Source organism: Lontra canadensis, unplaced genomic scaffold (assembly GCF_010015895.1).
Source record: "Lontra canadensis isolate GAN:19392208 unplaced genomic scaffold, GSC_riverotter_1.0 scaffold16, whole genome shotgun sequence".
Lineage (NCBI taxonomy): Eukaryota > Metazoa > Chordata > Mammalia > Carnivora > Mustelidae > Lontra > Lontra canadensis.
Window position 1 is genome coordinate 7,102,066 of NW_022631010.1, and position 20,655 is coordinate 7,122,720.

Sequence of the window (20,655 nt, forward strand, 5' to 3'; positions counted from 1 at the left end):
TCCCCACCCCCACACCCCCACCCAGGGCCTGGTTAGGACTGGAAGGCTGTGAGCGCTCTAAGGAAAGGGGTTGGGTGCTCTTTGAGGAGGCTGGGTGAGTTCCCAGTGAGCCCCCTGCCAGAAATGGGGCCCCAGCCTTCGAGAACCCTTCCTCAATGCCCCAAGCTTCATCAAGGACAGAGCTAGACCCCAGCCTGGGGCCCAAGGGGCTGACCTCACCTTCGATTCCGCCTTTTCTGTCTGACCCTTGGAGACCTGGCTAGGGCTGGGGGGGGAGGGGCGGGGAGGAGAGTAGGATGGGCTGGGGACTGAAAGGAGTCTGGGCCAGGGGACGGGAGGGGTCTGGACCAGGGCCCTCCCTCACCAGCGGCTAGGCTTGGGAGCTGCGAGTGGCGCTGGCCTGAGCTGAGCCCTGAGGTGGGCCCTTTGGGTAGGGGAGGGGGAGCCCCTCCGCCGCCTGCCGGCTGCAGGAGGCCGACGAGGGGTCTGGAATTCCTCTTCCCTCCCTCCACCTCCCCTCCTCACCCTTCCCTCCCACCCCCGGGGCTGCGGGCTGGGCGGAGTGGGGAGGCGCAGCGGCAGGGCGCTGCAGGGGCGCAGGGAGGGGCCGGAACGCGGGGCCGGGGTGGGCCCCTCGGAGAGGCCCGCGCAGGCAGGCCCCGCCCCGGCCTCGCACATCTGGGCCGGGAGCGCACCGCCATCCGGCCTGGGGGAGGGGGCGGCGGCCGGGGTGGGCGGCGCGGGGCAAGCCGGAGGCGCGGGCTGGGCGCACGTCGAGGGCAGCGGCCGCCGCGGCGGGGCACAACCACGGGCTGCGGGCCCGGGATCGAGGCGGCTGGACTGAGGTCGAGCTGTCGGGAGGGCGGAGGTGAGTTCTGAGCCGGGGGGTGGGGGGGGGGGGCTCCCAGAGGAGAACGGCGGCTAGGTGTGTGCCGTCCTGGGGGTCCCGGGCTGTCGGCTGAGGGCCCCCCTGCCTCCCCGCGAAAGACTTCCTAACCCTGGGCAGCCGGGCTGGGGACAGATCCTCAAAGCCGTTCTCTCCAGTGGAGCTGCGGGTTTAGAATAGCAGTTGGAGCGGCGACCGTGGGCTCCCACCCTGGCGTCGGGACCCCACACCGGCTCTGCGGAGGTTGGGGAGCTGAGTAGACCCCTGTGCCGCGGTAGGGGTGGGGTTTGGGAGCTGGGAGGTCTGCTCCAGTAAGCCAGTTTGTGGAGGATACAATGCCTACGCCAGACGTGAAGACCTAGGGTTGAGTGTTGGGGGGGGGGTGTCACCTGGTCGAGGGAGGGGGTTCCTAGGGCCTATGGTCTGGGAAGCTCGAGAGTGGCACAGTGGCCAGGATACTGCAGTTCCTGACTGTGGGCAGGCCTCCGCACAGGGACCTCTGGTTTCCTTCTGTGAGGCCGGCTGGGGGGCCCAGGTGGCCACGCGTCTGGGCTCCATGTCTGGGCAGTGGATCCAGTTTGTAAAGCAAGCTCCTGTGGGGCAGAGAGACTGGGAGGGGGTGAGCTCTAAAATATGGTCTCCCTGTGAGACCAAGTGCAGCCCTGGAGCCTCATAAGGTAAGGGAGGTGAGGGGGTACTGGTGGGCAGAGGATTGAAGGGGCTTCAGTGGGCTCTGCCGGACAGAGGTTGTTTGTGAACTGATTTGTGAACTGACTGCTGCCGTGATGAGGACCCAACGGGGGGTGGGGCAGGATGTATGGGGGAAAAAAGCTGAGGACAGGGAGGGGCCTTGTGGGAAGCCATTTATGCCTCCCCCTGCCCCAGCCCAGGAGGCAGCCCCCTTACCCCACAGCCTCCTCATGGTCCCTCTCCTTGAGGGTTCCTTTCCACAGACAGACTGGGGCAGCCCTTTGGGTGCCATTTCTCATTGGTCGGTCCTTGGCCCTGGTTGGTCTAGTCTGTGGCTTGGGAGAAATGCCTGTGGCCTCTCTGCGGGCTGACAGGGTCCTGTTAAGTTAAAGAGCTGGCAGGATATTGAGCAGAAAACAGTGGATGGGAGAGGCAGGGTCCAGTGAAGAGAAGTGTGCAGGGGAGAGAGGGGTACTGTAAAGATCTGGGTGGGCTCTTTGTCCTCATGGGCAGAGGACAGGTGTGTGTGGAGTGCTGAAATCCAGCAACACCACTTACCCTCAGTGCTCTTTGGGGGCATAAGTATCCAGCCTTAATTTCCCCTCTCCAGGAAGAGATTCTTGGAGAATATTCTCCATCAGGCCCAAAGTCCTTGGCTTTTGTGAGTCTGGGAAGCATTCTGGAATGGGAGTCTCGGTTTCTGAGTTCTTGGACTGAGCCACATCCTGTCCTGGCCCCGAGTGAACGATAGGTCATACCTATTAGGTAGAAGTCAGGGCCAGGGGTCAATATGAAGCTGGAGATGAGAGAGCAATATGAAGCCGAGGGCTAGGGGTCAGTCCATAGGAGGGTGAAGGGGCTGTCTGTGAGCAAGGTAGGGGTCAGGCTAGGGCCAGAGTTTAGCCTGTGCTTATTGCCAGGAAATGAAGTTACTTTCTGTGTAAATCAAACTGCCCTACCCAGTTATGCTCAAACCCATAAGCATCACCAGTCTGAAATTAGTGGGCCCCTGGGGTCTCCACCTCTCAAAGAATCATCAGGATCTGGGGGGAGGGGGATTGGGAGAAGGGGGGTTGGGTTATGGACACTGGGGAGGGTATGGTGCTATGGTGAGTGCTGTGAAGTGTGTAAACCTGGCGATTCACAGACCTGTACCCCTAGGGATAAAAATATATTATATGTTTATAAAATCTAAAAAAAAAAAAAAAAAGAATCATCAGGATCCTCCTCTAACACAGATGGATTCAAGTCCTCCCTCCCTCGCTAAAGAATTCAGAATGATTAGAATAAGTCTCAATAAGACCAAAATTTCTGGCGCACCTGGGTGACTTCATCAGGTAAGTGTTAAGTGTCTGCCTTCGGCTCGGATCATGATTCCCAGGGTGCTGGGATCAAGCCCTGTGTCAGGTTCCCTGCTCCACGAGCCTGCTAATCCTGCTTCTCTGTCTCCCTGTCACCCGCCCCCATCCCACCATGCTCTCTCTCATTATCTCTCTCTCTCAAATAAATAAATAAAATCTTTTTTTTTAAGACCAAAAACTTATAACAAGAGAAAATTCAGAATCCATACTATGAAGGAAAAGAACAATTGCTCTCATCTGTCCAAGTCCTGCCTTTATCAACCACCTTCCTTACCTGGACTTGTCTTTTTTTTTTTTTTTAAGATTTTATTAATTGATTGACAGAGAGAGGGCGTGCACAAGCAGGAGAGCAGCAGAGGGAGGGAGAGAAGTAGGGTCTCCGCTGAGCAGGGAGCCAGATGTGGGGCTCAATCCCACAACCCCGGAATCATGACCTGCACTGAAAGCAGACACTTAACCGACGGAGCTACTCAGGTGCCCCCTGAACTTGTCAGTCTTAACAAGCCCTTGTGTGACCCATTTTATAGGATAGACACTGTGTATTCTGACCAGATGCCGTAATAGGCCCTTGCCTGCCCTGAGACCCCCGAGGAGGGGCACTCTGTGTCCACATACTCAGAGATGGGAGATAATTGGAGCTTCAGATAGCTGGGAGGATTGTAGCACACAGTTTGGACATGGAATCCAGCTGAGTCTCCAGAGAGACTCCAGAGTCTTTTTTTCCTGGTGGTTCTAGATTGGTTCTCCTCCAAAAACAATAGCATTGGTCCAGAAAAGCCATTCATCATTCAATCACTTAGCACAGAGCCTGACACAAAGAAAGAAATGCTCAGTGTTTGCTGAAGAATTGAGACAAGCATACATAGGGCTTCTCCCTTGTGGCCTTGATCCAGCCACGCGTGCGCTGGTGAATGTTTTACTGTCAACTCTCTCAGAGAGAGAAAAACCTGATATATAGTGTTTGCCAATTTCAGTGGTGTAAATGCTTCCATCATGGCTGGTTTCAAGTTGTCCAGGTGCTGTCAATCAGTGCAGAGTTGGGAAGACACGCAGAATCAGCTGCTGGGGCTGGGGAGAACCACCTCCCGCACACCACTCCCTTCCCCTGAGCTGAGCCTGTGTCTGGCTCTCAAGGCTCATACCCATGCCCACTATTTGCTCTCCCTTTTCTGAGCACCACCCTGCTACTCTGAGTGCCCACAAACAGCCCCTATCCTTCCCGTGATTCTCATTCCTGGGCCTCCAACGTGTGCCACAACAGTGTGGCAACACGATTGTAGGTGTCTGGAAATTTCTATGGTGCTGGCCTTGGGGGAATATTCTGGACATGCCTGAGTGTCTGGGGCTGGGCTGTGTCAACTGTGTGTGAGCAAGAGCATGCACATGCATTTTCATGCGTGTGCTTACATGTCATGGCATCCAGATCTGTGTCTGCCTGTGTTCTGTTAGCAAATCTCCTGATCAGGCCACTGACTACAGAGAGGGAGTGGGCTCTGAGCAGCCTCACCTTAATTTGGGGGGACTGCCAGGCCCACAGGTGAGGATAGTGGCATGGGTGATGACTGGCCCAGGGACACGTCAAGGGGCACCTCTTGAACTCAAATGTGCCCAGAACCACGGAGGATCTTGTTAAAAGGCAAGTTCTGACCTCGGTAGTTCTTGGGCAGGACCTGAGGTTCTGCATTTCTGATTGCAATGCAGGGGCTGCAATGCTGCTGCCTCTAGCCCAGCCCCTAGAACTTCACAGACACAAACTCAGGTTCCTCCCATCTTAGAAAGGAAAATGAAAACCCATCCCCCCCTCCTCGAGCTTTCTGTTCCTCTAGCTACTGCCCTCCCACCAGCTCCTGATCTCAGCCAAGTTTCTTGTAAGTGCCCACTGTGTTCTCCTCAACTCTGCTCACTTCTTGCCTAGGCTCCCTTGACTTGTACCCCATTTCCATCGTTCTGCCAAAATGCTGGCCCTGGACCATTAAAACAGGTGTTTCAAGACTCATAAATAACCTCTAAAGGTATCTAATTTCATGCGCATCTCTTAGATCTGAGATCTTCTTGAAACCATAGCAGGCATCTGGACTCCTCGGGCAGCCCGCCTTCCCCCAGCCAACCTTCTGTGCTGGTGCTTCCTTCTCTTCCTGCATGACTCCCCACCAGGCCCCCCCGGGAACCAAGACTCCCAAAGGCGCCTCTCCAGCTCAGCTTTCTCTGAGCTCTGCATCATACACCAGCCGGCCCCTTGGGCTATTCTCTCCACAGTTGCAAAACTGCACCCAGAACTCTGCCCCTGGCCCCTGCCAGCCCCACCTTCGCCAGTATTCTCCACCTCTCTGTCCACCTCCGAGCTCCAGTCGGACAACGTCACCCTTGACACCTGCTTCTTCGCAAAGCCCCCGTATCCAGTCTGGCCATCTTCTGTCAGCCCTGTTGGGTTTTTTGTTTTTTTAGATTTTTATTTATTTATTTGACAGAGAGAGAGAGATCACAAGTAGGCAGAGAGACAAGCAGAGATAGAGGAGGGGAAGCAGGCTCCCTGCTGAGCAAAGAGCCCGATGCCAAGCTCAGTCCCAGGACCCTGAGATCACAACCCGAACAAAGGCAGAAGCTTAACCCATTGAGCCACCCAGGTGCCCAGCCCTCTTGATTTTAACCTCTAACTTAACCTTAACCTCTAACTTTTAACCTCTGTCTTCAGAACTCCACCTCTGTCTCAAGACACACAGCCACCACCATCCTCTGTTGCCTGGAGTTCTGCTTCCCGGCCAGCTGCTGCCATCTGCACCCTCCCTACAGCCTGGCGGGCTTTGTAAAACGCAGGTCACACCCCTATCTCTATTCTGCTACTTCAGACCTTTCCAGATTTGCTGTTGCTCTTCATATAAAACCAGATCTAAAACAGGGAGCCCAAGAACTGCCTGGATGGCTCAGCTGTCTGTCTGCCTTTGGCTCAGGTTGTGATCTCAGGGTCCTGGGATGGAGCTCAGCTCCTTGGGCTCCCTGCTCGGCAGGGGCGTCTGCTTCTCCCTCTCCCTCTGCCCCTTCCCCCTGCTCACACGTGCTCTCTCTCTCTCTCTTTTTCTCAAATAAATAAATAAAATCTTCAAAAATAAAAGTAAATAAATAAATGAAATAGGGTCCCCAGGGGCCTGCCTACAGGATCAGCCCAGCCCAGCCCAGCCTCTCTCTCCAGCCTTACCAAGCCTTTCTGCGGTTTGTATCCAGCTGTGACCTTGACAGCATCATTTGTAACCTCAAATGCACTTGGGTGATTCTCTGACCCTTATCAGTCTCCCCACCAGGCTGTGGGCCTCTGGGGCAGCAGCAATGTCTCTCTGGGCTGCAGATGTCTGCCAGCACCTGGCACAGAGTGGGCACTTGAAAACATGCAGGAACAACCTGATTCCAACAAAGCCGCTGTTGAGAGGTTTTTTGAGACAAGTGGGGACTATGGGACTGAACGTTAGATGAGCCTGAGAAATTACTGTTCATACTATTAAACGTGAGGTCGGCGTGATGGCCCTGTTTTTAAAGTCTTTATCTGCTGGAGAGACGTATTAAAGAATTTATAGGTGAAACAACACGATGCCTGGGACTGGCTTCAAAGAACTTCAGCCGAAAGCAAGCAAAGAAAATAAATAAGCATTGAGGGAGGAAACAAGGGAACAAATAAATGCCATTCTGTTTGTCTGTCCCTGCTCACAGTCCCAGGGCCTGCAAAGATGCTGGCGGTCCCAGACATGGGTCTGCAGGGGCTGTACATCGGTAAGTCTCCCCTCCGCCCGGCCCAACCCTGGCCCTGACCCACCACCCCACTCACCCTGGCACTGAGACCCACCCCCGGTCTGCCCATGGGTGCCTCTCCCAGAAGAGATTGCTGAGCAAGTGTGTGTGTGCAGGGAGGGTTGGTGCACACAGGGCTGTGTACGTGAGTGTGTGTCTTTGAGTGTGTGTGTGCACGGTGGGGGGGTGTGCCCAGGACTATATGAGTGTGGGTGTCTTGAGTGGGATCTGTGTACCTGGGACCTGGTATGAGTGTGTGTGTCTGTGTGTGTGTTTGTGTCTTCCTGCGGGCAGGTCTTTGTGTGCAGGGCCTCGTGTGAGAGCGTGTGTATTGGCAGGTGGCTTTGCACGCATGGAATTGTGTGTGTATATGCCTGCAGTGGCCTGCGGCCTGGCCTGGGAGCAGGCTGTACATTCTCTGCAGGGGTGGGAGGCCAGGAGGCAGGAGGGACACTCCTCAGGAAGTCCATTAACAAAGCCCTGGCGGGCAGGGCCTTCCTTCCTGCCTCCCTTCCCAGGCTCAAGCCATAGCAGCTCGGCCTCTCAAGCTGGGGCTGCTGGCAGGGCCCAAGCCTAGACCTGCCACCTAGAAAAAAGCAGCCCTGGGAGAACCCTCCGGCACCTCAAGACAGACTCTGGCCCTGGCCAGGCACTTCTTCGAGTCCCCTCATGCCTCACATATGTTCCTGGGGTACCCCAACGCCAGGGAGAGTGGGGACCTAGTAGGGCACAAGGCAGGACAGCTGCTGAAGGAACACAGGCCCCGGGCCTGGCTCAGCCTGAAGCCCGCCAGACCAGTTCAACATGTCCACGGGTCTTCACACCAGACCCTATCAAGCCTCCCGGCCCAGTCTTCCTGTCCCCACACCTGAATCTCAGGGCGCCCCAGTACCCCGGGCAGGGGCCTTCTCAGGGCCCAGTGTGGTGGTGAGGAGCCACCAGCCCACACCTAGGGGATGACCAGCCAGGCAGGCCCTTAAGCTGCCTGATCTTCCAAGCCAAGCTCTGGGCTGCCTTCTGGAGGTGCTCTGCTCCCTCCCAGCAAAGATCCAGCTCGGTCCTGAGCCTGCGAGAGGGTTTCAGTGGGGCCCCCTGCCCCCAAATGCCGGCTCCACGTTCCTATGTGTCATGGGGAAGGGAGGCTCAGAATCCAACTTCCTAGTGTTGTGGACACCCCCCAGCTCAGGGCTGGGCCACGGGAATTACTGTTCCCCTTCTCGATCCTCACCAAGCAGCCAGCTGGGCCTATGCTTGGCCCTTAGTGGAGGGAGGGAGGGAGGATGGGAAGGAGGCAGACTCCCTCGGGTCCTGATTAGAACCATTTGGCCAAACTCTACTGGGGAGCGGAGCAGCCCCACCTCGGCCTCAGTTCCATCTGCAGTTCCCCACCTTTTCTGGTTTCTCTACCCTCCACCCCAGGATTCCACCCACCCCATGTCTCCTGCCCTTCTGTCTCTGGACTTAGGTCCCCCCCACCCCCCATAGTGCTTCTCTGTCTCTTCCCTCCCCTGCTGTGTCTGAGGGATGCTGGGGAAGACACCAGGTGAGATATAGGTTACCCTGTAGGGGAAGGTCACCTCAGATGGATAACAGACCCTTAGTCTGCCCCTGCCTCAGTCTTGTCCTTCCTCCCCTCCCCCACTAGTCCCCTTTCCCCTGCAGGGTGTCCCTTGCCTCAGTCCAGCAAGGACTGATGGAGAACCTCCCAGGGCCTGGCCACCCGCCCCCCTACGCTGATTGTGCTAGAGTGACTTGCCCTCTCTTTGCAGGCTCCAGCCCTGAGCGGTCCCCCGTGCCTAGCCCGCCCGGCTCCCCAAGGACCCAGGAAAGCTGTGGCATTGCCCCACTCACACCCTCGCAGTCTCCAGTAAGCTTGGGAGCAGGGCTCCCGGTGGTGGGTGGCCTGGGTGCTATGGAGATGGGTCGTGCTCCAGAGAACAAGGCCTGGTGTTTGACAGAGACCTGGCAGGACCCGGGCTGGGCTGGGGGTGGCACCATGCCTCTTACCCCTGCACACTCCATTCATGTCCCCCCCAGAAGAGTTAGCCTCCGGCGACCTAGGACTGTAGGGGTAACAGTTCTACTCCGGTGAGCCCCACGTAACTACCACCCAAACAGCCTCGCTCCAGGATACCATCCGTGAACCAGAGCCTGCCTAGGGCTGGGGGACTTCTGAGCCTCTAGTGACTTCAGGTCCTTAGAGCACTCGGCCTCCCAGAGTTGCTCCCCGTCCTTTCGACCACAGCCCTCCCTGAATACAAGTTATATCTGGGGGAGACAAGACACATTGCTAAAAATTAGTTTGGAAACTACTAGTTTGAAGTACCCAGGATGTAACCCTCCCTCGAACTCCCTGGGTCACCCCACCCAGGATGGCCTCCACCTAATGATCCAGCCTGGGGATTCCCTTGTTCTCAGGAGCCCAGGCCTGGCCTGGGAGAGGGAAGGAACCGCAGTGGGCCTGTGCACTGGCCTTTCTCCTCTGCCATAAAACCGACAGAATCTGGTTGTCTCACTGTGGCCACAGACATCTGGGGGGTCAAATATACACAGGTCCATGTGTTACTGGAGCTGCCCTGAGAAGATGTGAGCTGGGGGTGGGGTCAGGCCGGCCAGGCAGAGGGCAGGCGGGAACCCAAAGAGGAAAGCAGGAGCTGCAGAGGGCAACCTGAGAGGCCTTGGGATTCTGCGTAGTTGGCAGCTTCAGGGCTCAGCCTGGAGCCTGGGGAGGGGAAGGGAGGGAAGCCCGGGCAGGTAACTGGAGGCAGCGCCCGTTGGGAACACAGCCAGAGAAGAGGAGGGGCTCGGGCACGCAGCCCTTGGCTGCTGCCTAACTCTGGGTCTCGCCCTCACAGAAGCCTGAGACCCGGGCCCCCCAGCACGCTCCCTTCTCCGTGGTGGTGGCCATCGACTTTGGCACCACCTCCAGTGGCTATGCTTTCAGCTTCGCCAGTGATCCTGAAGCCATCCACATGATGAGGTGAGGGTGGCTGGGCTGGGAGATGGGGTCAGGGGTCCTCAGTCCCGGGGCTGGGCCTGGTCTCAGAAGGACTGTCACTGAGGACCACATGGAGTCTGCCCAGAGCTCCCTCCATCCCTAGTACACACGCATATATACATATACATGTATTTTTTTTAAATAAAAGTGGGAGGGGCGCCTGGGTGGCTCAGTGGGTTAAGCCTCTGCCTTCGCCTCAGGTCATGATCTCAGATCCTGGGATCGATCCCCACATCGGGCTCTCTGCTCAGCGGAGGGCCTGCTTCCCCCTCTCTCTCTGCCTGCTTCTCTGCCTACTTGTGATCTCTCTCTCTATGTCTAATAAATAAATAAAATCTTAAATAAATAAATAAAAGTGGGATATCCTACAACTTGCCTTACTTTAAACTTCCAGCATTATTTTGTAGATGTTTTGTGTCAACACATAAAGCCACAATTTCATTTCATTTTTTTCTTTTCTTTTCCCTCTTTCTTTTTTTCTTTCTTTTGCTTTCAAATCCACCTGCATTATTTTTTAATTAAAAAGGAAAAAGAAAAGGCACCAAGCAAACAACACAAACAAGGCAGCCACCTTGGGCTCAAGCTCCCTTGGGCTCTGAGCATGCATCTTGCTTGGCACGCCTGTTCTCTGTATCAGCTTCTGTTGAAGCCACAATTTCTTTTAATAGTTGCCTAGTATCCCACAGTACGGGTATGTCATAATTCGCCCATTTTTCTGTTGATGATTTTAAGAGGCTTCTTCCCCCTAATTGTTCACTATTACAAAAAGTGCTGTGATGACTAGCCTTCCTTGAACACCTGTGCTGGGATGTGTGTGCGGGAGACAGGCAGATTGCTAGGGTGAGCCCCTCAGTGGAGGTCAAAGACGTGAAGGATCAGAGGGGTCACTGAGGTAACAGGTCACACAGTTGTTGGGAAGGAGATGTGCAAAGAACCCATTCTGATGTAGCTGAGCTTTATTTGAGCAACACATTTTTAAAAAGATTTTATTTATTTATTTGAGAGAAAGAGACATAGTTAGAGAGGGAACACAAGCAGGGGGAGTGGGAGAAGGAGAAACAGGCTTCCCCCCCAGCAGGGAGTCCAATGTGGGGCTCTATCCCAGGACCTTGGGATCATGACCTGAGCCAAAGGCAGACGCTTAACCCACCCAGGTGCCCCCGAATAGTCCATTTTTGGACACTTCTCTCCAGGCCTCAAGACCCTGATCCTTTGAATGTGTCTTAGTGTAGCTGCAGCCAATAGGTGGAAGAGCCTTCTAGAAGACCCCAAAGCTCTAACCCAGACTGGGATAGGGGAGCTGAGGGGCTTCCCCTGAACCTGGGAGGGTAGATGGCAGGGTGGATGGAGAGACAAACGTAAGGGTCGCTTCCCCACAGATACAACCGACCTGTGTTGTATGCACAGGAACCATCCTCCCCCTTTCTCTGCTCCATCCACCTCCACACAAGGCCACACGGTCTCCAGGCACTTACAGCCCTCTAGGAGCTGCAGGGCATCTCAGCTGGCAGGCTTGTCAGCATAAGCGACTGAGGCCATGCTGGATTCCATGCTGGGGCTGAGGACCAAGGAGGAAGGATGCTGTCCCTCTGTCTTGTGGGGGGGACAGTCACGGGAAGTAACTGGAGGACATCTTGGCTTCCTCCCATACCCTCTCCACCCCTACCAGCCACCGAGACCTGTAATCTCTATCTTCCTAATATCTCTGGAACACCCAGTCACTTCTTTCCATGGCCACCCCCCCTAAGTTCAGCCTCACCCTCTCTCACCTGGATGGGAGCAATAAATATCCTCCTCTCCGGTTTTCCTTCTCCATTTTTCCTCCCTTCCAAGCTGTTGCCACCTGGGGACTAGTGACCTTCCTTTCTCTTTCTTCTCTCTCTCTCTCTCTCTCTCTCTTTTTGACTGGCTAAGTGGCTTTATTAGCGAAAGCCAGGATTAAGGATTTAAGAGTTGGCACTGGGGCCCTTCTTCTGGCCACAGGTGGGCAAAGCATTAACAAAACACCAATTCTGCACCCACTGCTTGGCCTGTCCTGTCTTCTTTTTCTCCTGTCTGGCCACTTTGGGTCTGCCCTCATACTCTCCCAGCACAGACCAGGGAACCACGGACTTTCCCTCCAAGCATATGGATCGTTACTTCCATCCATCATTTCTACTTCAGAGTGGTCAGAGCCTCCACCTGACACTGGCCCTGGAAGCTTCATCTTCTGAGTTGTGCCTGCCAGGAACAGGACTTGATCTCCTTGGAGTGATGCTCTCCAACAAGTCTGCATGAGCCTTGATCTGGGCTATCACGCCCTGGCCAGTCTCTGCAAGGGTGTGTAGGCCCTGGGCATGAACAAAAAGCTATGTACCAGCAGCTGAACAGTGGTCACCACTGCTGCCACCACAAAGATCAACCAGGGACTTTTCTAATGGCAGATGTGGTTATGACTCTTTATTTTTCTACTTAAGACCCATCAAGACAGAATTCAGACATGGCATTTGACACTTTTCCTTAGCTGACTTTAACGTTCCTGGATTTTCTTTGGCTGCATAGAACCTATAGCTCGTTCTCCCAGATCATTCACACCTCTAAACTTTTGCACATACTGTTCCTTCTGCCTGGATTCCCAGTTCCTTCCCCTAAAGCCTGCAGGGATAAGCTTGGCCTAGAGGCATCAGGGCCTCTGAGAAGGCAGAGGAAGGGGAGAAAGAAGTTGCCAGGCCAATGAACTAGACAGGGAGTTCTGGGTGGAGATCCAGATGGCACCTGCAGATGGGGAGGTTTGGAATCTGTTTCAGGTTTTAGGGTACTGCTGGAGGTACAGTCAGCTGGGGTGTAGCTGCCGAGGTGGGTCAGATAGGAATGATTAATGCCTTGAAGGAGCTTGGCGGTGGAAGACAGCCTGGAGGAGGGCGAATAGTCTGGCTGGGAGAAAGCCTCTGCTAGGGTCCTCTAGGGGTCCATGAGGAGGCCAGACCTAGGCAGGCTTGCTTCTGCTTAAGAGTACGGGGAGGCGAAGTCCAATGGTGTACCTCATGGGAGGAAGCAGGAGCTGAGGATGTTGATAGGTGCTGTGGCCCCAGGGATAGGGCGGATGCCATGAACACCATTTATGGAGATTTAACTGGATGCCCAGCACCATCTTCACAAGAACCCTAAGAGGTAGGTACTATTTTTATTTCCGTATTACGTGTAAGAAGACTGAACCTCAGGAAGGCTAGGTGGCCTGCCCAAGGTCGCATAGCTGATCCCCAAGCCAGTACCCAACCCCACGAAGAGAGGGTTTCGCTGACCACACTGACAGCCCTGTGCCTCCACAGAAAATGGGAGGGCGGGGACCCAGGAGTGGCCCACCAGAAGACCCCCACCTGCCTGCTTTTGACCCCGGAGGGCGCCTTTCACAGTTTTGGCTACACCGCCCGCGATTACTACCACGATCTGGACCCTGAGGAGGCACGAGACTGGCTCTACTTCGAGAAGTTCAAGATGAAGATCCACAGCGCTACTGTAAGGCACATCCTGGCTCCGGGCCGCTCCAGCCAGGGAGGCGGGGCTATGTGTGGAAAGGGAGGGGCTCACGGAAGGGGAACAAAGGTAAAAGGAGAGGCGAGGGTGAAGGGGCGGAGCTTGGGAGCCAGTGGGGGCGGGGCTGGGGTGGGGTTAGGATTAGAGGAGGGGCGGTGCTGACGAGAGGGGCTGGGGACAGAACTAATGTGTGATTAGCGGGGACACTAGAGGCGAAGCAGCAGGAAATGGGGCGATTTTCAGAAAGAGAGGTCAGGAAGTGGGGGCAGAGGTATGGCCTTCTGCCGAATTGCCTGTGTCCCTGCCAGGATCTCACCCTGAAGACCCAGCTAGAGGCTGTGAATGGAAAGAAAATGCCTGCCCTGGAGGTGTTCGCCCACGCCCTGCGCTTCTTCAAGGAGCATGCCCTTCAGGTGCGCTGCGACCCCATCCCTCCCCACTGGGGCACGGACCCCCAGGTCCATCGTCTCCTCTCAGCCTATCCATCAGGGCTCAGAAGCCATCTTCTCCAGCCCCTGCCTTCCCGTCTGATGGAGACTGCATGGGATGTACAGGTGTTGGGGAGGGGGGCATTAGGAATTCTTCCAGTTCAGCTGGGAAGTCCTTCCTGAGGCATGATTAGCTCCTCCAGATCCCATACAAAGAAGGCTGAAGACACCCCCTTAACCCAAGCCAGCCCACCCCTCACTGCCCCCTCCTACTCCAGGAGCTGAGGGAGCAGTGCCCATCGCTGCCAGAGAAGGACACTGTGCGTTGGGTGTTGACAGTCCCCGCCATCTGGAAACAGCCCGCCAAGCAGTTCATGCGTGAGGCCGCCTACCTGGTGAGCATGGGCAGGCAGAGCAGGGGGCAGTCACTCGGGAGGGCTCCAGGGAGGCCCCCAAGACCATCCTTTACCCACAACCCTGGACCAGTCATTGCATAAAGACCTCTGGCCTTCCCCTGCTGGGCATTTTGGAGGGTTGTTGCTACCAGGAGAGGGTGTGAGCCTGCAGGAACAGAGAGCAGAGGGACGAGAGGCACAGCCCAGGCCAGCTTAACCTGTGTCTTAAGTCAGGTTTCCTAGAAGCAGAGCCCAAGATCGGGATTCTTGTGCATGGGGTGTATTGGAAAAGGGCTCTCAGGAGCAAGAGTGAGGGAAATGGACAGGAGAAAGAGTTGAGCAGGAATGTGGTCTCAACCGGAGTCTAGCCTCAGCCTGATCCCATGGAGAGCACTGGAGGAAGAACTGTACCCAGCAGCTGACCATGGTGAGGCAAGGTGGCTGGCTTTTCATGCATCCCTATCAGCCTGTCATTGGTTCCTTGGGGTGTGGGAGAAAGTTCTCCAAGGGACGTGTTTTCCATTCAGCTGAGGGCAGTTCTCCAGAGAAGGGGGCAGCTGGGACACAGGAGCCGCCAGCTATGGAGGGGGGTGATTTGGACCAATGCTTGCTGGGCTTCCTACCGTAAGATGCCCAAAGGTCTGGAGAATGGGAAGTGGTGCACAATTCAAGTCCCCCCCACCTCTAGTGAGGTGGGGTGGGGAAAAAGGGGAGCACAGCCTCCCAGAGCAAGACTTATTGCTTGGTCCTCCCCCTGGGCCCTCCGGAAGATGCCCTAGGACTTCTAAAAGGCCTGTTGGTACACCCCCTGGAAAATACCAGAACCCTCAACCCCCACACATCTGTTGGCCAGGCATGCCCAGGCACCAGATCTGTCACCGGAAGGAGCTAACCCTGAGGCAGTGGGCATCCCCCGTGCAGAGACCAGGATGAAAGCAAGGCTGTGCCCAGCCAGAATAAACACCCCCCACCCTCGTGCCCCCTGCCAGTTTATCCACCCTGCTTCCTCCCACACTGTTCCCTGGCTGCCAGTTCAGGAAGGGCTGACCCTGGGCAGGAAGTCTCTACACCTACCCATCCCCAACCCCCACCTCGTCAGAATCCAGGGAATCCCACAAAACCCTAAAGTACTTCCCACAGGGATCCCCTGTCCTGATACAGGAAATAACAGATCCAAGTGTTTTTCTCCCCTCAGCTGGCCTGTCCTGGTGCCTGCAATTTCACTGTTTGATTGTCTCCTGGTGCCTAGATCCGATTCTTGGGGAACAGAGTTCTCCCGGGAGTGGGGAGTCCTGTGGTTACTGTCTGGCACCAGCCTGGTGAAGGAAAATGGTTCAGTGAGCCAAAGGGGAACCACCCCTCCACACACACACCATCTGGCCGTTATACCCCCATACCCACTGTGCTGGGGTCTGAGCTAACACCTTCAGCCAGTGCTCAGCTGGCTAGCCTGCACTTGTGAGGGGGACCTTGCTGCAGCCTGGACCACCTTGGGCAGATTGAAGAGGCAGATCCCAGGTGCTCTAGGTTTTCACTAAGGTCTCTTCCTCCTAGGCAATGCCATGGTATTCTCGGCTGTGGCTGTGCTCCTCCCCAGGCTGGTCACAGGGTAGCTGTGAGGCAGCTCCAAGTTTGAGTGCCATGGAGGGGCCTGAGAGGCCTACCATGAGTGGGATGTGATGGGGAGGAACTGGGAGCTCCACAGGCTCTGGCTACCCTCTCAGAGGTGCCGTCTTAGGTGTGACACCTGGCCCACGGTATTCCCTGGCCCTGCCCCCCACCTATCCCCAGGCTGGCCTGGTGTCCAGGGAGGATGCAGAGCAACTACTCATCGCCCTGGAGCCAGAGGCTGCCTCTGTCTACTGCCGCAAGCTGCGTCTACACCAGCTCTTGGACCTAAGCAGCCGGGCTCCGGGCAGTGGACGCCTGGGTGAGCGCCGCTCCATCGATTCCAGCTTCCGGCAGGGTGAGCTGCCCCCAGGGGCACTGACCAGTGGTAGGACATTTGCCCTGGGAGGGTCAGAGGAACACTGAGGCCAGAGGCTCAGCCATGTCCAACATGAAGAAGAGACAACCTTCTCCCCCCGCCCCGCCCCAACCCTCTCCAGCCCAGTGTGAGAGGACAGAAACATCTCTGGTGGAATTCAGTCTGAGGGAGGAGGCACAGTCTTGACCTGGGGGAGTCCAATCTGAGGACAGAGATTTCACCTTGCCCTAGGAGATCATTGTCTGAGGAGGGTAGGACTCAGCCCCAGTCCTGAATCTGAAGGTAGGGGAAACCACCTGTCCTGAGGGGAGGTGCTCAGGTACTGACAAAGGAGAAAGCCAGCCCCCACTCTGATCCAAGGTGGTCTTCAAGAGTTTCAACAGCCCCTGAACCAGTCACCTCTCCCATCCTAGTACATCAGCTGTCATCCCCCTTCCCCCCACAATAGCCCCGAGCTCCTGCTACTAAGCTCAAGCTCCAGTGCCTGCACTGGGCACTGAGATAGCTATGATCAATCTTAGTCACTCTCCCAGATGCCATCTCCCATGACCCCCCTGGACCCCTCAGGACCTCCTCCCCTGGCCACACAAGGTCCTCCAAACTGTCCTAACCCCAATCTCGCACTGCTGTGAGCCAGCCTGCATTAAGGGAATGTCCTGCAGCCAGAAATACTTCCCCTCAGCTATTGGTCACAGCACCCGAGTTTACCCCATAGGGTTTTTCTGGACCCTTCAAGGTTCAGCATTGCCTTCTCCTAGTTAGGAGTAGAGCAGGAGTTTCAGAACTGGCTGGTCCAGATGCTCATGGAGGGTGCTGGTGAGAGGACGGGGGCCAAGCATGGTAGCTGAGGCACCTCCTTCTAACCCCACCATCCTGCTGTACCTTGACCCCCAGCCCGTGAGCAGCTGCGCCGTTCCCGCCACAGCCGCACCTTCCTGGTGGAGTCTGGCGTTGGAGAGCTGTGGGCAGAGATGCAAGCAGGTGGGGAAGGAGGGACCAAGGGACGTTTCTTGGTTCCTGCGGGGAACATATACTGATGGGGGCAAGGGAACATTCGCGAAGTGGGTGTCAGACCCTAAAAATCCCACCCCTCCTCCTCCATCAGCTGCATCTAACTTGGCCGTCTCCTCACTGTCACCTACACCCCATCCCACTCAGCCGCCCCCCTAACTCCCACTTCTCCTTGGGATTTTCCGCGTATGGTTGCAGAGTCCTGGAAACAGTTTCCCCCAAAACCTGGTGCCCCTACCTGGTGGCCTAAGGTCCAAGCACCTGAAGCTCCTTAGAGCCACTCCACCCATCCTCCCTGAAGGCAAGGCTCCGGGCTGGGGCAGGGCTGGGTGCTGGGTGCTGGGTGAATCTGGAAGAGAGGCAGAGTTGAGGGTGCAAAGCAGGCCAGGGATGTGTGCTCACGCTCGGCGCTGCAGGAGACCGCTACGTGGTGGCAGACTGCGGAGGAGGCACGGTAGACCTGACCGTGCACCAGCTGGAGCAGCCACATGGCACCCTCAAGGAGCTCTACAAGGCATCTGGTGAGTAGCCAGCCAGCAGCACCCTTCATACCCAGCGTGCCCAGGCCCGCCTGCGCCCCCTGGGCGGTGAAGTCTGCGCTGATGCCCCCCCCTTTACCCCTGCCAACCCCAGGCGGTCCCTATGGCGCGGTGGGCGTGGATCTGGCCTTTGAGCAGCTGCTGGGCCGCATCTTCGGCGAGGACTTCATCACCACCTTCAAAAGGCAACGGCCAGCAGCCTGGGTGGACCTAACCATAGCCTTCGAGGCCCGCAAACGCACTGCAGGCCCGCACCGCGCAGGGGCGCTCAACATCTCGCTGCCTTTCTCCTTCATCGACTTCTACCGCAAACAGCGAGGCCACAACGTGGAGACAGCCCTGCGCCGGAGCAGGTGGGTCTGGGGACCACAGACTCAAGCAGGGTTTGCCGGTGGGGTAGGCCCCCACAAGGGAGGACGTGGGCCCCAGAGGAGAGTGGGAGTCTGCCCCCACTGCCCCGCGCGCATTTCTTGCCAGCGGACAGCAGGAGAGGGGCATGAACATCCCAGCTAGAATCCATGGCGGGAACTGGGACCGGAATCTTGAGCCCTGGCGGAAGGGCTGACCTCCCCGCACCACAGTGGACACAGGTGCGCGCGCACGCGCCTACACACATACACACACACACACACACACACGGTGCCAGCCAGTGTGCCTTGGTTCTTCTGCCCAGAGACAAAGGGAGGCTCCTCTCCTGGGACTTCATGCCTGAAAGTGGACCAGGCAGGCGGCTAAAGCCCCTGGGGGAGTGAGGCTGGGAGGACACACACTATGCAGTCAGCACCCAGGCACACTGGCCTGGAGTAGGGGTAGAACCCCAGACCCCCACCGATAAGCCTGTGCCTCCTTCACCAACAGCGTGAACTTCGTGAAATGGTCCTCACAGGGGATGCTCAGGATGTCTTGCGAAGCCATGAACGAGCTCTTTCAGCCCACGGTCAGTGGGATCATCCAGCATATAGGTGAGTGCCTGCCTGAGTCCTCCACTAACCCCCACATTCACGCTCAGATGCAGGAATGATTCCACCTCGTGATAATGCCTGGAAGCCTCCACACACCCGTACACTGAAATGAGACCCAGAATCATCTGAAACACCTGGAGGACACAGTGTAGTGGGTATTAAGAACTAGGCGGGATGATGTGTGTAGTCTCTTCTCTGACCGAGGTCAGGTGCCTCGGTTTCCTTGTTTATAAAATGGGGTAATAGTACCGGGTTCCCAAAAGTGTCATCCCAGGGATTTAAATGACCTCAAGTATCTAGAGACATGCATAGTCGGCAGGAGCACTTAGTACGCGCAAATGCACATCCTTGTCGCCCTCCACGTCGCGGTGGGAGAGGAAAGGGGGCAGAGTGCCACGGAAGCAGAGCCCGTGACGACTGCCAGAAGCACTCAATGAAAACGCTCCATGTTCCCCAGAACGCGGCTACTGTTTGAGGGTGTAAGAGCTAGTGTCTAGTTGCCATCCGGGTACGGGATTGTGGAGGGGAGGTGCCTGTGGCCACACCGCAGCGGCCTCAGAGGCTGGGGCTCGCCCTCACCCCGCGTTCCCTCCTCTCTGCACCCCACCCTGCCCCCTCCCGCAGAGGCACTGCTGGCGAGGCCGGAGGTGCAGGGCGTGAAGCTGCTGTTCCTGGTGGGCGGCTTCGCGGAGTCGGCTGTGCTGCAGCACGCGGTGCAGACTGCGCTGGGCGCCCGCGGGCTACGCGTGGTGGTCCCGCACGACGTGGGCCTCACCATCCTCAAGGGCGCAGTGCTGTTCGGGCAGGCGCCGGGCGTGGTGCGCGTGCGCCGCTCGCCGCTCACCTACGGCGTGGGCGTGCTCAACCGCTTCGTGGCCGGGAGCCACCCGCCCGAAAAACTGCTGGTCCGCGACGGCCGCCGCTGGTGCACCGACGTCTTCGAGCGCTTCGTGGCCGCCGAGCAGTCGGTAGCCCTGGGCGAGGAGGTGCGGCGCAGCTACTGTCCCGCGCGGCCGGGCCAGCGGCGCGTGCTCATCAACCTGTACTGCTGCGCCGCCGAGGACGCGCGCTTCATCACCGACCCGGGCGTGCGCAAGTGCGGCGCGCTCAGCCTCGAGCTGGAACCCGCCGACGGCGCGTCCTCCGGCCGCCGCGAGATCCGCGCAGCCATGCAGTTTGGCGACACCGAGATCAAGGTCACCGCCGTCGACGTCAGCACCAACCGCTCCGTGCGTGCCGCCATCGACTTTCTTTCCAACTGAGGACACGGTGCCAGCCCGACCCCGTGCCAGGCCCCGCCCTCTTGCGATTGGGGGTCTGGGGCGTCGGCTTGCGGAGGACAGAGCTGCTGGTTCTGAAGTCAGCGCCTCTTCCCTCCCTCCCCCCGCCCTCCTGTCCGGGGAGCTGAGGTCGCAGGATGGGTGGGGACAGACTCTCGCTTTGGATTTGGGCCCGGGGCGGCTGACTGGAAGGCTTTAGAGCCCTGCCAAGCAAGGGCTGAGATCAAGGAGTCAGAAGAGGTTTGTAAGATGGTGGGCCAATAAGGGGTGACCCCGAAGGCAGAATGCACCAGAAGACCAAGTCCTGGCCTGAACTGGGGATGGGGGGTGGTGAGGGTAGAGGGGTGGGAGGTGGAGGCAGCTGGGAGAGGCAGAGCAGGGCTGCTGCGGGAGGGGGAGCAGGAGGACGGAGGATATGCAGGGCTTGGGCCTGAAGGGCCCAGTGCATGGACTGATAGGCTCAGCCAGCACAGGGCACTGGGCGGAGAACCCCTATGGGGCAAAAAATGGCTGGAGACTGGCACAAGTAACACAGGGGTAGAGGACCTTCCTGGATGTGGTACTGACCATCCAAGTGTGACTGTTAATTTTTAAACTTTCTCAATTAACAGGCTAAAGAGGAGGATGCAGGATGAAGGCACTTATGAGAGGATGTGGGGGATGCTGGCTTGGGGGAACCTTCCTTCAGGACAGATTAATTCATCTAAGAAGGCCCCAAGGGCAGCCCATGAATGACCCAGTTGCACCCTGTCCCAGCCATCAAAGGGCAGTAGGGGTTGGGGGGCTGTAGGGAGACAGAAGGAGAACTAAGGGCTGATCCTGGCTCTG

The 20,655-nt window shown here is 57.1% G+C and overlaps 1 protein-coding gene and 1 pseudogene across 3 annotated transcripts; one reads left to right on the forward strand and one right to left on the reverse strand.

Moving 5' to 3' along the window:
* The first annotated feature begins 727 nt into the window (after nt 1–727).
* On the forward strand, nt 728–19,918 carry HSPA12B (heat shock protein family A (Hsp70) member 12B). Of its 3 annotated transcripts, none has more exons than XM_032859085.1 (13): nt 761–868; nt 6,637–6,696; nt 8,484–8,581; nt 9,570–9,694; nt 13,021–13,207; nt 13,534–13,638; nt 13,932–14,048; nt 15,840–16,014; nt 16,930–17,016; nt 17,463–17,567; nt 17,680–17,938; nt 18,444–18,547; nt 19,172–19,918. In XM_032859085.1, the coding sequence occupies exons 2-13, from the start codon at nt 6,654–6,656 to the stop codon at nt 19,807–19,809; spliced, it is 2,043 nt and encodes a 680-aa protein (XP_032714976.1). In that variant the 5' UTR covers nt 761–868; nt 6,637–6,653; the 3' UTR covers nt 19,810–19,918. The 3 variants fall into 3 exon arrangements, with proteins under 3 accessions (XP_032714978.1, XP_032714976.1, XP_032714977.1); XM_032859086.1 differs by having other exon boundaries at nt 13,105–13,207; nt 19,172–19,809; XM_032859087.1 differs by lacking the exons at nt 8,484–8,581; nt 9,570–9,694 and having other exon boundaries at nt 728–868; nt 19,172–19,809.
* Nucleotides 11,603–12,842, reverse strand: LOC116868772 (annotated as a pseudogene).
* Nucleotides 19,919–20,655: the final 737 nt, after the last annotated feature.

Bases quoted from the DNA above. Each gene is read 5' to 3' on its own strand.
- HSPA12B (XM_032859085.1), top strand. From the start codon at position 6,654: ATGCTGGCGGTCCCAGACATGGGTCTGCAGGGGCTGTACATCG. The intron at 8,582-9,569 runs GTAAGCTTGGGA...TCGCCCTCACAG, and splicing joins TCACACCCTCGCAGTCTCCA to AAGCCTGAGACCCGGGCCCC. The intron at 17,568-17,679 runs GTGAGTAGCCAG...TGCCAACCCCAG, and splicing joins GGAGCTCTACAAGGCATCTG to GCGGTCCCTATGGCGCGGTG.